Source organism: Prionailurus bengalensis, chromosome A3 (genome assembly GCF_016509475.1).
Source record: "Prionailurus bengalensis isolate Pbe53 chromosome A3, Fcat_Pben_1.1_paternal_pri, whole genome shotgun sequence".
Lineage (NCBI taxonomy): Eukaryota > Metazoa > Chordata > Mammalia > Carnivora > Felidae > Prionailurus > Prionailurus bengalensis.
In genome coordinates, this window is record NC_057354.1 from 35,470,346 (window position 1) to 35,485,642 (window position 15,297).

Here is a 15,297-nt window from a genome sequence, read left to right on the forward strand (position 1 = left end):
TTTCCTGAGGGTTTCCACCACCTGAAATTTCCAGGTGAGAAACAAGCTCTTTATATACAAGTGTCCCTCTCAACATCACAGGATAAATGTCAATGTCTCTCTGGTCCGCCAAAGAAGAAGAGGCACCCAATACTCTCTTTCCAGCTGCCAGAGAGCCACATACCTGCTCTGATCCAGAATAATCTCCTTTTTATGTCTCTGTTGGTAAAAGCCTTCAGATCAGTTCAGCATCTTTGACACAGGAAAAAGGTGTAAGGGTTTTTAGCAATGAGCCTGGCTTTCCTTGCCCATGGCCTTCCAGAATTTAGTAATTTTGTTCTCAGTTGTGGTATCTTTACCACAGTCTTACACCATCTGTAACCTCCGGGGATAGAAATATTTATCTTTGGTTCATGTCATCATGATGTTACATATAGCATTATACTAACTCATGTACATTCCTCAAGATCATAAAGAAACCATTCTTGGTTACTCAAGAAAACTAATTTGGGAAATCACTGGATGTTCTAATAACACGATGGGAAAAAGGCAAACATTTATTTTTATTTGCAAGTGCAGTTTCTGCCAATAGTTAGTGCTCACAAAACCTTTTAAGCTACAGTAACTTTTGGTAAACTCAATGAATATTTATAAAATACCCAGTGATAAGAAAATTACAGAAAAATTTCCATTACACTGTTGAAAATGTTTGGAATCCAAAATCCACTATTTTCTGCAATGGTTTTTAATATTTGTTCTGGTTAAAAAAAGATTTCTTTCTCTTTCTACTTCTACATAGTCCTGGTTAAATTAATACAATCTGTCCCATGAACTTTTAGGACGGCCATTTTCTGGATTTAGATTTTATTCATACATATTTATATCAATATTTTAATATTTTACATAAAACATTGCTTTGCTATGTTTTATGAAACAAAATTATAGATCCTATTTATGGTGAGACATTTCCAGTTTGGGGGAAAAACTGAAAATCTAATCTGTAGAGGTCATTTTATGCCTTCCCCCCCTTTTTTTTAGCTATAATAAATAATTAGCAACCTATTAATTACAAAAAGTCTTAATTATGCCTAGAGCAACCAGAGCATTTTCATACATTTCAAATCCTTTTTGTTACTGTATGTGAAGTCATTAAGAAAAGCCTCTGGTTTTCCAGTTTGGTAACAAATGGCTTTTTTTTTTCTGATGCATAATTAATAGAAACTAATGATGACTATGTAGCTCTTCCAGAGTTTTTAAAGGCAAATCTATATTGGCCTACAGTTAACATGCAAATTCATCCAACAAGCAACACAAAATGTATTGTAGTCGTCATTCATTGTTATCAACATTCAAGAAGATCTAGTCAGCAGTACATCTCTCCTATGTCGGAAACACATTATAACATGGTCACAACTGAAGTCAGAGCACACCTGGTAAGATACCCCCTTCCTAATTCATCCTCAACTTCCAGCACAACACATGAACAATAGCAATTAATACTGTGGTACAAAGGTAAATACAGACAAGAGTTTGGTGTGCTAGCATACAGAGTTTTAAAAACAGTGACAAACGAACCCAAACATCTTGCCCTGTTCTCTCTCCTTTCCCTTGGTGAGACTGGAATTCTCACAGTCTTACTTAAAACATTCAATTTGGGGAACTGAGTCCAATGATCGTAGCACTGAAATTATTCCCGTGGAGGGAAATTTGGCCACAAGGGGACGCCATACCTATCTGAGAGAGGGCACTCTGGGGACCACCCTGCTGTGCAAATACTGGCTTGTGATTAATAGCCTTGAAGGAAAATTTGATTTTTCCCCATATTTAGCTTTATCCCAAGGAGTAGCATGGTGGCATATTGTGGCTCAAATTTTATTTTATTATTTTTGGTTGGATAAGTGAAATGTGTGCCTCCATCACCATCACTCTTAATTCTTCCTCCATCACGTAAGACACTTGTTAAGATAAGAAAGATATTCTACTAAAGCTGACGGTGATTGAGAGTCATTCAGTATTCAAAGTTCCTAAAGAATCGTTGGTTCTCTGAAAGGGATAAAAAAGTAGGAAAGGCTTTTGTTCAAACTCTTGCTAGTAAACAATTACTTCAACTGATACAATGGCTACGTGACATCAAAGTACTATAAATTATCAAAACTATCGTACAGAAAAATTACAAATTCATTGCAAAATACATTACACTGCTACCATTAAGAAAAAAGTGCTTTTTGTTTTCCTTTCTTTTTTTTCTTTCTTTTTTTTTTTTTTTGCCAGAAAAGTATTCTTTCAATATAGAAAATCCTATGCGTTACCCTGCATGTGGCTAGGATATATCGTAACGGAGTTTGTACTGAGTCCTTCTGATTTGCTGGATGAAGGGCTGAAAAATATAATAATGACTTATTAAAGCCTTGTTCCAAATGATCACGCCAGCTGTCGGTGGAGAGATGCCTATTTAAGACACAAGAAGATGCCCTGGTCTGTTGAACCCTGCCTGTCATCACATTGTCCCACCAATCAGCTGGGTAGAGTCTACAAGACTCTTTCATGTTCCTCATGTTCTCCTGAATTATTCTTATGTCCTCATCTAGCGCTTCCACTGAATCCTTTGCTCAGTGATGTCTGTATTGTCTCATGAGGGGAACGATGCAAGATGGCGGACCTGCCAGTTTCAAGAATGGATGTCCAAGGAGTTCCTGGGCTGTGGCTCTTTGTGAGGGTTCCCTCACCAGCATCAGGTCTAGGAATCCCCGGAGCACTGAAGAAACCTGTGAGAACACAAGATTCCATTCTGAGGACTAACACAGAAATGCAACTAGTTCCCCTAGAGTGGTTTCCCAGCCAATTTCCAGTAAGGTCATTCTATCAAACAACATTGAATTCTAGAAAGTCAGCTTAAGAAGATAGAAGTTATGTAAGCAAAAAGCAGGTACTGCCTTTATTAACATAAGATGTTTTCTTTACCTTCTTCAGGTTTGAAATAATATGAGCAAATGACATGGCAATAAAGAATGACAATCTGCTGACTAAAATGAATAATAATAGAAATAACAGCATTATGAAGTGCTTACTATTTATAAGGACTGGTCACACACATATGATGAAATGTGGTACAAACATGGAATAGTTTTATTTTTCTAACTGCAACCATCTAGGCTTTGTGGACTCCCCCTTCTTGAAGACAAATAAGCTTCTGTAGGGTTACCTGACACAGATAACATGTTTTTCTGTAATTCATTATAATTCACTTTTTGAAGTATATCTTACATACATTCCAATGTATAAATATGACGTGTATGTTTTACAGTAGTATTTTTTCTATATATTTACACCTAATTACTCTCCAGCCCCACCAAAATACAGACCATTTCTACCACTCCAGGGGCTGACCTCCGGCCCCCTTCCTGTTAATACCCATCTCCCTGAAAAGGATTACCACTCTCCTGACTTCTAATAGCATGAATTAACATTGCCTCTTTTGTCCTTTATAGAAATGGAGTCATATACCATCAAGTCTCCTCTTTCACCCTCTTTCACTGGTTTCTTTCACTCAACATTGCATCTGTGGGATTCATCCTGATGTATGTGGTAAAAGCTTTCTCCTTTTCATGAATGCTGTGTAACATTCACTGTTAAATTGTACCACATATTATTTATCCATTTGGAAAACAACCTTGGGCAGTGTCTAATCTTTGACCATTAGGATTAAGGCTGCTCTTCTACATGACATTGAAGAACATCACACCATTCTTTTTGGATGTGGGACTCTTTTGATGTCACGCTATTTTAGCCATTTTTAATTGTGTAAACTTATTCCAATTTGGTCAAGGTTTTAACCTCCTGTTCGTTTCAAACAGTCTCCTGGTTGTTTTTTGCTTGTTTGTTTGTTTGTTTGTTTGTTTTCCAAGTTCACACAACTATAGGGGTGATTCAATTGGGAGCTCTTCTCTAAGACTTCGGTGTGGGGGAAGAGGGTAATACTGCCCTAAAAGGCAGCCTTACTTCCTCTCAGTGCCATGAGGCAGAGGGCAGGGGAGGTGTGTGTCTGGGTCAGTGTTATATCATCTCGTGGGAATGGTCCCTCCCAGCAAGCCCTGTCCCTCCACCCGCACCGGCAGCTACCAGAGTGGTAGTTTTTGTTTTTCTTTATTTTTTAAAAAAGTTTATTTATTTATTTTGAGAGAGAGAAAATGTAAGTGGTGGAGGAGCAGAGAGTGTAGGGAGAGAAAGAATCCCAAATGATCCCCACTATCAGCTCAGAGTTGAATGCGAGGCTCGAACCCATGAACTGCAAGATCATGACTTAAGCCGAAGTCGGGTGCTTAATCTACTGAGCCACCTAGGTGCCCCAGACTGGTGGTTCTTTGACTCAGCATCATTTTTTTCTGAGCTTGACCCTACCTGGCAATCCTTAGGAAACAGGAAAGATCCTACTTGGTCCCTTAACCATGCCCTTCATGGCCCGTATGATCCAGTCCCTGCCCACCTCTCTGACATGTCTTGTCTTCCTCCTTTCTCTGGCTCACTTTGGTCAGCCACGGAATCTTTCCATTTTGGCATAAGGCCTTTGCACCTGTTGTTCCCTCTGCCTCAGACATTTTTCTCCCAGATCTTTGCATATCTTGCTCCGTCTTGCCATTCATATTCCAGTTCAGTTAATCTGTCCTCAGAAAGGGATTCTTTCACCCTTCAACCTAAACAAGCTCTGAATCCTCTCTCCTGCATACTCCACTGCATTACAGTGTTTTATTTGCTTGATAGCATATACACTGTCTGAAATGAATTTTGTTCCTTCATTTGTTTATAGTTTACCACCTGACTCCCCAACTAGAACACAAACTCTATGAGACTCAGGAAATCTGAGGTCTTGAGCTACAATATCCCCAGTAATTAGGACAGTCCCCAGTATGTCACAGGTGCTCAGAGAGGGAGTTCTTGTGGAGTGCCCGATTTACTCTTCTAGCCAACCCTACAAAAGAGGAGCCAACTGTATCCCATTTTACAGATAGACTTCAGAGATGGAGAGGCTAAGTACCTAGCCCAGTGAGTGAACAGGAAGAGCAGAGATTTGAATCCAAATGATTCGAATTCCAAAGTTCATGCCCATAAACCAGGATCTACTCCTGGGGAGGATAGGCAAGTCTTTGAAACTACAGAGAGAATGGAGAAGCTAAGAATGACTTTGAACTTCAGCAACACATACTGTTTCTCACCTTGTGTAGGTCCTTTACTCTTGGAGGTAAACTGTCCCGAATCCTCCGCATTGCCTGGAGGGGGGGCTCATTGAAATAGGGGGGCTCGCCATCAATCATTTCTATCACCATGATTCCGAGGGACCAGATATCCACCTGTTAGGGACAATCCAATGGTTATCTCAAGCCAGGAGAACATTCTGAAATTCTGGATGTGTCTAGGGGACCCAACAGATTCATACCCATTTATAAATTAATGTGGTATTTGTAAACTCTCAAAATTTACAACACAGATTTATAAACTGAACTGTTGAGTTATAAAGTTTTTGCTAATGGTCTTCATTTCTTTCTAAATGTGACTTCAGTGAAGATTCTGTCATTTAGGTACACATGAATATGTTAACATTCTGGACCTCAGGAGTCCAGAACTTTTTTTTTTTTTTTTACTGTTAACTTTGGTGTTTACAGGCCTATCAGGACAGATGAGGAAAACACCCAAAGTTTTATACTATGAATGTAGAGAAGAAAGTTGCATTTAAAACCATAAAAAAGGGAAGCTGACATATTCATAACAAACTGCAAAAAGCTACTTTACACAACACGATATTTGCTGATCCTTTTATTAATTTGATTTTTAAAAATAGTTCTTCTTTCTGTACTTTGGAGTTATTCCCTTTGCATTTTATCATTTTGAAGCAGCATGCATAACACTCTGCTTTGTAAAAACATTTTCAGGGAATGGAGAAAAGAAAAGGAAGGGATGACAAGCAATTCTTTCTGAGTAAAGAATGGGAAGTCAGGACAACGAGAAGCCATCGCTGTGCTATAAATTCCCAGTTACAGCCACTTCCCTGTTACAGCCTCATTATACCTCTTATCAGTTAGCTGCATTCCTGTTATAACCCTTGCTGTAATCTTCACTGAGAATTTATGCTCTTGGGACCACAGTGATAAAAACAAGTACTCATTCAAGGGCGAGCAAACAAGGAAAGAGAGCAGAGTCTGCCTTCACTTCTGCCAATATCCTTAGTTCACTGGTCCATGCTGCCTCTTCATGCTTCTCCTCTCTTAGAATCACCTTCTGCACCATAATGTGTGGAAATGTTGTGTGCCTGGCCGGAACGAACTCTTTGTTGCCCTGTGTGTAGACTTGTGTGTCTCAGAGCTTCACTCATGCTACTCCCTCCCTAGAAGGCTTTTCCTCCACTCCTTCTGGCCCCTTATTTTCACATTTCCAAACCTTGTCCCTTAATAGATTAAGAGAAATTGTTTCTTTTCCAAGGGAAACAGAAATTGTGCCATATTTTAAAATGTTATAATATTCATACGTAATTTTTTTCTCTGGGAAAACATTTGTTCTCTGTCCCTCTATGACACCTGCTCATCTGTGCATCTCTGGCTACTTTTCAAGTTGTACTGCCTTGCTTTGAGTGTGCCTGCCACAGAGGATGCGATTGGAGTTTGTGTGATCTACCTCCCTCACCCTCAGTGTCTGTTTAGGACCTCAATAAATGCCCCTGGGTCAATGTTGTGGTGATTTCGTCAATGACAGCTAGTCCCCTTCCTGCCACAACCTCCTCTGTGACAAGTCTAGTGAATGGGGTCAAAGGTGGAGTCCAAAGTCATCACCCTGATCTGTGGTCATTAACTCTCCCAGAACCACTGAATCCCTAAGCCTGCTGTCCTGCCACTCCCAAACAATGACTGTCACCCCCTTACCTCTGTCCCATAAGGTAGCCTAGAAATCACCTCAGGTGCCATCCAGTAAGGAGTGCCAACCAGTGATTTCCTCTTCGGCACCTCTTTAGAAACTTGAGCACAGAAACCAAAGTCAGATAGCTTTATCTGAAAAGGAAAGGAATATAACAAGGTAACAATCTAATAATACCAGTTTCCAGATGGAGAAAGAGAATTTCAAATTCAAAACAAAATAGTCTCATGAACAGGCCTTGGAAATATGGGAGGTGGTCAGACCCTTTTATTGAAAAGGCACGAACCATTTTAATGGAAAAACCTCTCATGGCTCCACCAGGGTTGACTTGCAAATGTGAAACCAGAAAAATTTACAAATTACACTCCAGACAACACATTTGTTAAAATTCAAACACACAACTCTAATACTTAATATACAGATGATGGCTTAGTGTTAAGTGAATTGCTATTCTTCACGTGAGTTTTGTACAAACTGCTGGAATTTAGGTTGTTTTGCATTGAACATATTTAGATTTCCAAGTACCATGAGATGATTAAAATCGTCAACCCCATTTCTATATTTGAATTAATGCAAGGCCCCATTTCTATAGAATGCTGAATATTGGCTCTTATTTTTGTTTTCCTTTTTTTCTCATCACAAATTGAATTTGCCAATGTGAACATCAGTGCAGGTAGAAATATGGGTATAGAAACTGGATGTTAGCACTTGTACTAAGGCTTTAAGGTGGTCATCCTAATGACCCAACCAACATATATATATATTTATCTTAGATGTCATTAAAAAAAAGCCCTGAGAACTCTTGCACAAAGCTTTCAAGATTACTCTTAAGAACATACTGCACCATTAGGCACCCTGCAGGTGTGTATACTTCAGAGAACCAGGATTCAGTTCATTTGTGGGGGCCATGATTCCTGCTCATGATGACTTGATCTGAACTTCAGATGGCCTCACTGAAGAGGACTGCCACTTAGGGCTGCTGGTGATGACAGAATACACGCAAAGAAAACAATGGTTCAGAATGGGCATTTAAAATAAAAATTCTCATAGATTAAAGGTATAGTCTCTATGGCACAAATTCTCCCTTAATTCTCTTTAGAACTCCCTGAATTGTTTCAACCCTTTTCCCTGGCTGTCTCTCTGCTGCCTATGCCTTAAAGACTGGGCTTCCTAGGGTTCAGGTCTTAACCCTCATCTCTTCTCTCTGTATATGCTCTTGCTGGGTACTTTTCTTCCTCCCATGCTTAATTAAGATCTCTTTCTCCTCCCTTCTAAACCTAGATTTCCATCGAATATATGTTTCCACATGGAGTTATATGCAGGGTATAAGGTCTGTGTCTAGAGTTTTTTTCTTGTGGATGCCCAGTTGTTCCAGTACCATTTGTTGAAAAGACCATCTTTGGTCCATTGTATTGCTTTTGTTCCCTTGTCAAAGATCAGCTGACTCTATGTGGGTCTATTTCTGGGCTAATTGGTTCCACTGGCCCATTTGTCTATTCTTTTGCCAATAACACTGTCTCAATGACTACAGCTTTCTAGTAAGGCTTAAAGTCAGGCAGTGGTAGTCTTGCATGACTTTGCTCTTCTTCTTTAATAAGCGTTGGCTAGTGTGATGGTATTTTGCCTCTCCACACACACTTTAGAATCAGCTTGTCAATATCTACAAAATAATTTGCTTGGATTTTGACTGGGATTGCATTGAATCTATAGATTGAGTTGGGAAGAAATGACATTTTGGCAATACTGAGTCTTCCTAACCATGAACATGGAGTATCTCTACATTTATTTAGTCCTTTGATTTCATTTGTCACTGTTTTCGTATATTCCCTCATATAAATTGAGTATACATTTTGTTAGACTTATACCTAAATGTTTAATCTTAGGGTGTTAGTGTAAATGGCACTGTGTTAATTTCCAATTCCTCTTGTTCATTACTAGCACATAGCAAAATGATGTAATTCTGTTTAAAACCATACATCCTGCAACCTTGTAATAGTTTTAGCTTTTCTTTTCAATTCTTTTGGATTTTATACATAGATGATCATGTCATCTATGAAGAAAGACAGTTTTATTTCTTTCTTCCCAGTATGTATAACTTTTATTGTTCTTTTTTTTTTAATTACTGCATATGCTAGTACATCTAGTATGATGTTGAAAAGGAGAGGTGAAGGAGAACATCTCTGCCTACTTCCTAATCTTAGTGGGTAAGTATATTCAATTTTTAAGCATATTTCAAGGCCCTGGTCACTTCTCACTTCCTCCAGATTTTTTCTCAGAAGCCCATATTGATCTCTCTCCTCTCCAGATGTGAGAGAATTTAGCACTCACTCAATCTTGAACTATTTTCTGATGCTGATTTTGTCCCTCTAACTAGAGATGACAGTCCTCAGAGGCAACGGTTCTACCTCTTAATTGTGAAGCCTCACTGTGTTCCTTAAAAGCTGGGAAAACAGTAGGTAACAAAAAAACACATGTTACTAGATTGATTTATTTTATAATGACACACACATATATGATAGCAGATCATGTGGTAGCGGACACATTGGTACTCTTTCTTTTTTTTTTTTTTTTTTCTGAAATTTATTGACAAATTGGTTTCCATACAACACCCAGTGCTCATCCCAAAAGGTGCCCTCCTCAATACCCATCACCCACCCTCTCCTCCCTCCCACCCCCCATCAACCCTCAGTTTGTTCTCAGTTTTTAACAGTCTCTTATGCTTTAGCTCTCTCCCATTCTAACCTCTTTTTTTTTTTTTTCCTTCCCCTCCCCCATGGGTTCCTGTTAAGTTTCTCAGGATCCACATAAGAGTGAGACCATATGGTATCTGTCCTTCTCTGTATGGCTTATTTCACTTAGCATCACACTCTCCAGTTCCATCCACGTTGCTACAAAAGGCCATATTTCATTTTTTCTCATTGCCATGTAATATTCCATTGTGTATATAAACCACAATTTCTTTATCCATTCATCAGTTGATGGACATTTAGGCTCTTTCCATAATTTGGCTATTGTTGAGAGTGCTGCTATGAACATTGGGGTACAAGTGGCCCTATGCATCAGTGCTCCTGTATCCCTTGGATAAATTCCTAGCAGTGCTATTGCTGGGTCATAGGGTAGGTCTATTTTTAATTTTCTGAGGAACCTCCACACTGCTTTCCAGAGCGGCTGCACCAATTTGCATTCCCACCAACAGTGCAAGAGGGTTCCCGTTTCTCCACATCCTCTCCAGCATCTATAGTCTCCTGATTTGTTCATTTTGGCCACTCTGACTGGCGTGAGGTGATACCTGAGTGTGGTTTTGATTTGTATTTCCCTGATAAGGAGCGACGCTGAACATCTTTTCATGTGCCTGTTGGCCATCCGGATGTCTTCTTTAGAGAAGTGTCTATTCATGTTTTCTGCCCATTTCTTCACTGGGTTATTTGTTTTTCGGGTGTGGAGTTTGGTGAGCTCTTTATAGATTTTGGATACTAGCCCTTTGTCCGATATGTCATTTGCGAATATCTTTTCCCATTCCGTTGGTTGCCTTTTAGTTTTGTTGGTTGTTTCCTTTGCTGTGCAGAAGCTTTTTATCTTCATAAGGTCCCAGGAATTCACTTTTGCTTTTAATTCCCTTGCCTTTGGGGATGTGTCGAGTAAGAGATTGCTACGGCTGAGGTCAGAGAGGTCTTTTCCTGCTTTCTCCTCTAAGGTTTTGATGGTTTCCTGTCTCACATTTAGGTCCTTTATCCATTTTGAGTTTATTTTTGTGAATGGTGTGAGAAAGTGGTCTAGTTTCAACCTTCTGCATGTTGCTGTCCAGTTCTCCCAGCACCATTTGTTAAAGAGGCTGTCTTTTTTCCATTGGATGTTCTTTCCTGCTTTGTCAAAGATGAGTTGGCCATACGTTTGTGGGTCTAGTTCTGGGGTTTCTATTCTATTCCATTGGTCTATGTGTCTGTTTTGGTGCCAATACCATGCTGTCTTGATGATGACAGCTTTGTAGTAGAGGCTAAAGTCTGGGATTGTGATGCCTCCTGCTTTGGTCTTCTTCTTCAAAATTCCTTTGGCTATTCGGGGCCTTTTGTGGTTCCATATGAATTTTAGGATTGCTTGTTCTAGTTTCGAGAAGAATGCTGGTGCAATTTTGATTGGGATTGCATTGAATGTGTAGATAGCTTTGGGTAGTATTGACATTTTGACAATATTTATTTTTCCAATCCATGAGCAGGGAATGTCTTTCCATTTCTTTAAATCTTCTTCAATTTCCTTCAGAAGCTTTCTATAGTTTTCAGCATACAGATCCTTTACATCTTTGGTTAGATTTATTCCTAGGTATTTTATGCTTCTTGGTGCAATTGTGAATGGGATCAGTTTCTTTATTTGTCTTTCTGTTGCTTCATTGTTAGTGTATAAGAATGCAACTGATTTCTGTACATTGATTTTGTATCCTGCAACTTTGCTGAATTCCTGTATCAGTTCTAGCAGACTTTTGGTGGAGTCTATCGGATTTTCCATGTATAATATCATGTCATCTGCAAAAAGCGAAAGCTTGACTTCATCTTTGCCAATTTTGATGCCTTTGATTTCCTTTTGTTGTCTGATTGCTGATGCTAGAACTTCCAGCACTATGTTAAACAGCAGCGGTGAGAGTGGGCATCCTTGTCGTGTTCCTGATCTCAGGGAAAAAGCTTTCAGTTTTTCCCCGTTGAGGATGATGTTAGCTGTGGGCTTTTCATAAATGGCTTTTATGATCTTTAAGTATGTTCCTTCTATCCCGACTTTCTCAAGGGTTTTTATTAAGAAAGGGTGCTGGATTTTGTCGAAGGCCTTTTCTGCATCGATTGACAGGATCATATGGTTCTTCTCTCTTTTTTTGTTAATGTGATGTATCACGTTGATTGATTTGCGAATGTTGAACCAGCCCTGCATCCCAGGAATGAATCCCACTTGATCATGGTGAATAATTCTTTTTATATGCCGTTGAATTCGATTTGCTAGTATCTTATTGAGAATTTTTGCATCCATATTCATCAGGGATATTGGCCTGTAGTTCTCTTTTTTTACTGGGTCTCTGTCTGGTTTAGGAATCAAAGTAATACTGGCTTCATAGAATGAGTCTGGAAGTTTTCCTTCCCTTTCTATTTCTTGGAATAGCTTGAGAAGGATAGGTATTATCTCTGCTTTAAACGTCTGGTAGAACTCCCCTGGGAAGCCATCTGGTCCTGGACTCTTATTTGTTGGGAGATTTTTGATAACCGATTCAATTTCTTCGCTGGTTATGGGTCTGTTCAAGCTTTCTATTTCCTCCTGATTGAGTTTTGGAAGCGTGTGGGTGTTCAGGAATTCGTCCATTTCTTCCAGGTTGTCCAATTTGTTGGCATATAAGTTTTCATAGTATTCCCTGATAATTGTTTGTATCTCTGAGGGATTGGTTGTAATAATTCCATTTTCATTCATGATTTTATCTATTTGGGTCATCTCCCTTTTCTTTTTGAGAAGCCTGGCTAGAGGTTTGTCAATTTTGTTTATTTTTTCAAAAAACCAACTCTTGGTTTCGTTGATCTGCTCTACAGTTTTTTTAGTTTCTATATTGTTTATTTCTGCTCTGATCTTTATTATTTCTCTTCTTCTGCTGGGCTTAGGCTGCCTTTGCTGTTCTGCTTCTAGTTCCTTTAGGTGTGCTGTTAGATTTTGTATTTGGGATTTTTCTTGTTTCTTGAGATAGGCCTGGATTGCAATGTATTTTCCTCTCAGGACTGCCTTTGCTGCGTCCCAAAGCGTTTGGATTGTTGTATTTTCATTTTCGTTTGTTTCCATATATTTTTTAATTTCTTCTCTAATTGCCTGGTTGACCCACTCATTCGTTAGTAGGGTGTTCTTTAACCTCCATGCTTTTGGAGGTTTTCCAGACTTTTTCCTGTGGTTGATTTCAAGCTTCATGGCATTGTGGTCTGAAAGTAAGCATGGTATAATTTCAATTCTTGTAAACTTATGAAGGGCTGTTTTGTGACCCAGTATATGATCTATCTTGGAGAATGTTCCATGTGCACTCGAGAAGAAAGTATATTCTGTTGCTTTGGGATGCAGAGTTCTAAATATATCTGTCAAGTCCATCTCATCCAATGTCTCATTCAGGGCCCTTGTTTCTTTATTGACCGTGTGTCTAGATGATCTATCCATTTCTGTAAGTGGTGTATTAAAGTCCCCTGCAATTACCACATTCTTATCAATAAGGTTGCTTATGTTTATGAGTAATTGTTTTATATATTTGGGGGCTCCGGTATTCGGTGCATAGACATTGATAATTGTTAGCTCTTCCTGATGGATAGACCCTGTAACTATTATATAATGTCCTTCTTCATCTCTTGTTACAGCCTTTAATTTAAAGTCTAGTTTGTCTGATATAAGTATGGCTACTCCAGCTTTCTTTTGGCTTCCAGTCGCATGATAAATAGTTCTCCATCCCCTCACTCTCAATCTAAAGGTGTCCTCAGGTCTAAAATGAGTCTCTTGTAGACAGCAAATAGATGGGTCTTGTTTTTTTATCCATTCTGATACCCTATGTCTTTTGGTTGGCGCATTTAATCCATTTACATTCAGTGTTATTATAGAAAGATACGGGTTTAGAGTCATTGTGATGTCTGTATGTTTTATGCTTATAGTGATGTCTCTGGGACTTTGTCTCACAGGGTCCCCCTTAGGATCTCTTGTAGGGCTGGTTTAGTGGTGACAAATTCCTTCAGTTTTTGTTTGTTTGGGAAGACCTTTATCTCTCCTTCTATTCTAAATGACAGACTTGCTGGATAAAGGATTCTTGGCTGCATATTTTTTCTGTCTAGCACCCTGAAAATCTCGTGCCAATTCTTTCTGGCCTGCCAAGTTTCAAAAGAGAGATCAGTCACGAGTCTTATAGGTCTCCCTTTATATGTGAGGGCACGTTTACCCCTTGCTGCTTTCAGAATTTTCTCTTTATCCTTGTATTTTGCCAGTTTCACTATGATATGTCGTGCAGAAGATCGATTCAAGTTACGTCTGAAGGGAGTTCTCTGTGCCTCTTGGATTTCAATGCCTTTTTCCTTCCCCAGTTCAGGGAAGTTCTCAGCTATGATTTCTTCAAGTACCCCTTCAGCACCTTTCCCTCTCTCTTCCTCCTCTGGGATACCAATTATGCGTATATTATTTCTTTTTAGTGTATCACTTAATTCTCTAATTTTCCCCTCATACTCCTGGATTTTTTTATCTCTCTTTTTCTCAGCTTCCTCTTTTTCCATAACTTTATCTTCTAGTTCACCTATTCTCTCCTCTGCCTCTTCAAGCCGAGCTGTGGTGGTTTCCATTTTGTTATGCATTTCGTTTAAAGCGTTTTTCAGCTCCTCGTGACTGTTCCTTAGTCCCTTGATCTCTGTAGCAAGAGATTCTCTGCTGTCCTGTATACTGTTTTCAAGCCCAGCGATTAATTTTATGACTATTATTCTAAATTCACTTTCTGTTATATTATTTAAATCCTTTTTGATCAGCTCATTAGCTGTTGTTATTTCCTGGAGATTCTTCTGAGGGGAGTTCTTCCGCTTGGTCATTTTGGATAGTCCCTGGCGTGGTGAGGACCTGCAGGGCACTTCCCCTGTGCTGTGGTGTATACCTGGAGTTGGTGGGCGGGGCCGCAGTCAGACCTGATGTCTGCCCCCAGCCCACCGCTGGGGCCACAGTCAGACTGGTGTGTGCCTTCTCTTCCCCTCTCCTAGGGGCGGGATTCACTGTGGGGTGGTGTGGCTCGTCTGGGCTACTTGCACCCTGCCAGGCTTGTGATGCTGGGGATCTGGCATATTAGCTGGGGTGGGTAGGCAAGGTGCTCGGGGGCAGGAGGGGCAGGCTTAGATCGCTTCTCCTTAGGTGATCCACTTCAGGAGGGGCCCCTCTTCCGTGGGCCTCTCGTCTGCGTTTGGCTCCGGCGACTCTGTTCTGCTAATCCTCTGGCGGTTTTCTGGGTTATTTAGGCAGGTGTAGATGGAATCTAAGTGATCAGCAGGACGTGCGGTGAGCCCAGCGTCCTCCTAAGCCGCCATCTTGCCGCAACCCTCTTGGTACTCTTTCTGAAACCACTATTGACTTACTGAAGACAGCTGTTACTAGCATCAAAGTTGGAACACAGATGAAGTGGGAGTAATGTTTCAGAAATTATTGGGGCCTTTTTCTATTTCCTTGTTCATGATCTCCTCTCTAATCAGGCCAAGGTTAGTGTTGGTATGGTTTGGGGTGGGAAGAGATTGAAATGCTTCAGATGGAATGCTATCGAAAGCTGGTTTAATGGAGAGATGATTTTTCTCCACTGCTTTGGCATATCAAGCATCAAACCCAGATGAGTCAGATCATAGACTTCCCATGTGGTATAAAGAGAGACCTGTGGCCATAGTAGCTGGTCCATAATCCTTGCTG

General features: G+C 39.9%; 1 protein-coding gene across 2 annotated transcripts in view; it reads right to left on the reverse strand.

Moving 5' to 3' along the window:
• Positions 1-518: 518 nt before the first annotated feature.
• PAK5 (p21 (RAC1) activated kinase 5) overlaps positions 519-15,297 on the reverse strand; it is a 299,753-nt gene continuing 284,974 nt past the window's right edge. For both annotated transcript variants that reach the window (XM_043602881.1, XM_043602882.1), the window contains 3 exons: positions 6,888-7,013; positions 5,190-5,324; positions 519-2,744 (listed from right to left, as the gene is read on the reverse strand). In XM_043602881.1, coding sequence (XP_043458816.1) covers positions 2,589-2,744; positions 5,190-5,324; positions 6,888-7,013 — 417 coding nt within the window. In that variant the 3' untranslated portion in view covers positions 519-2,588. The remainder of the gene's footprint in view (positions 2,745-5,189; positions 5,325-6,887; positions 7,014-15,297) is intronic.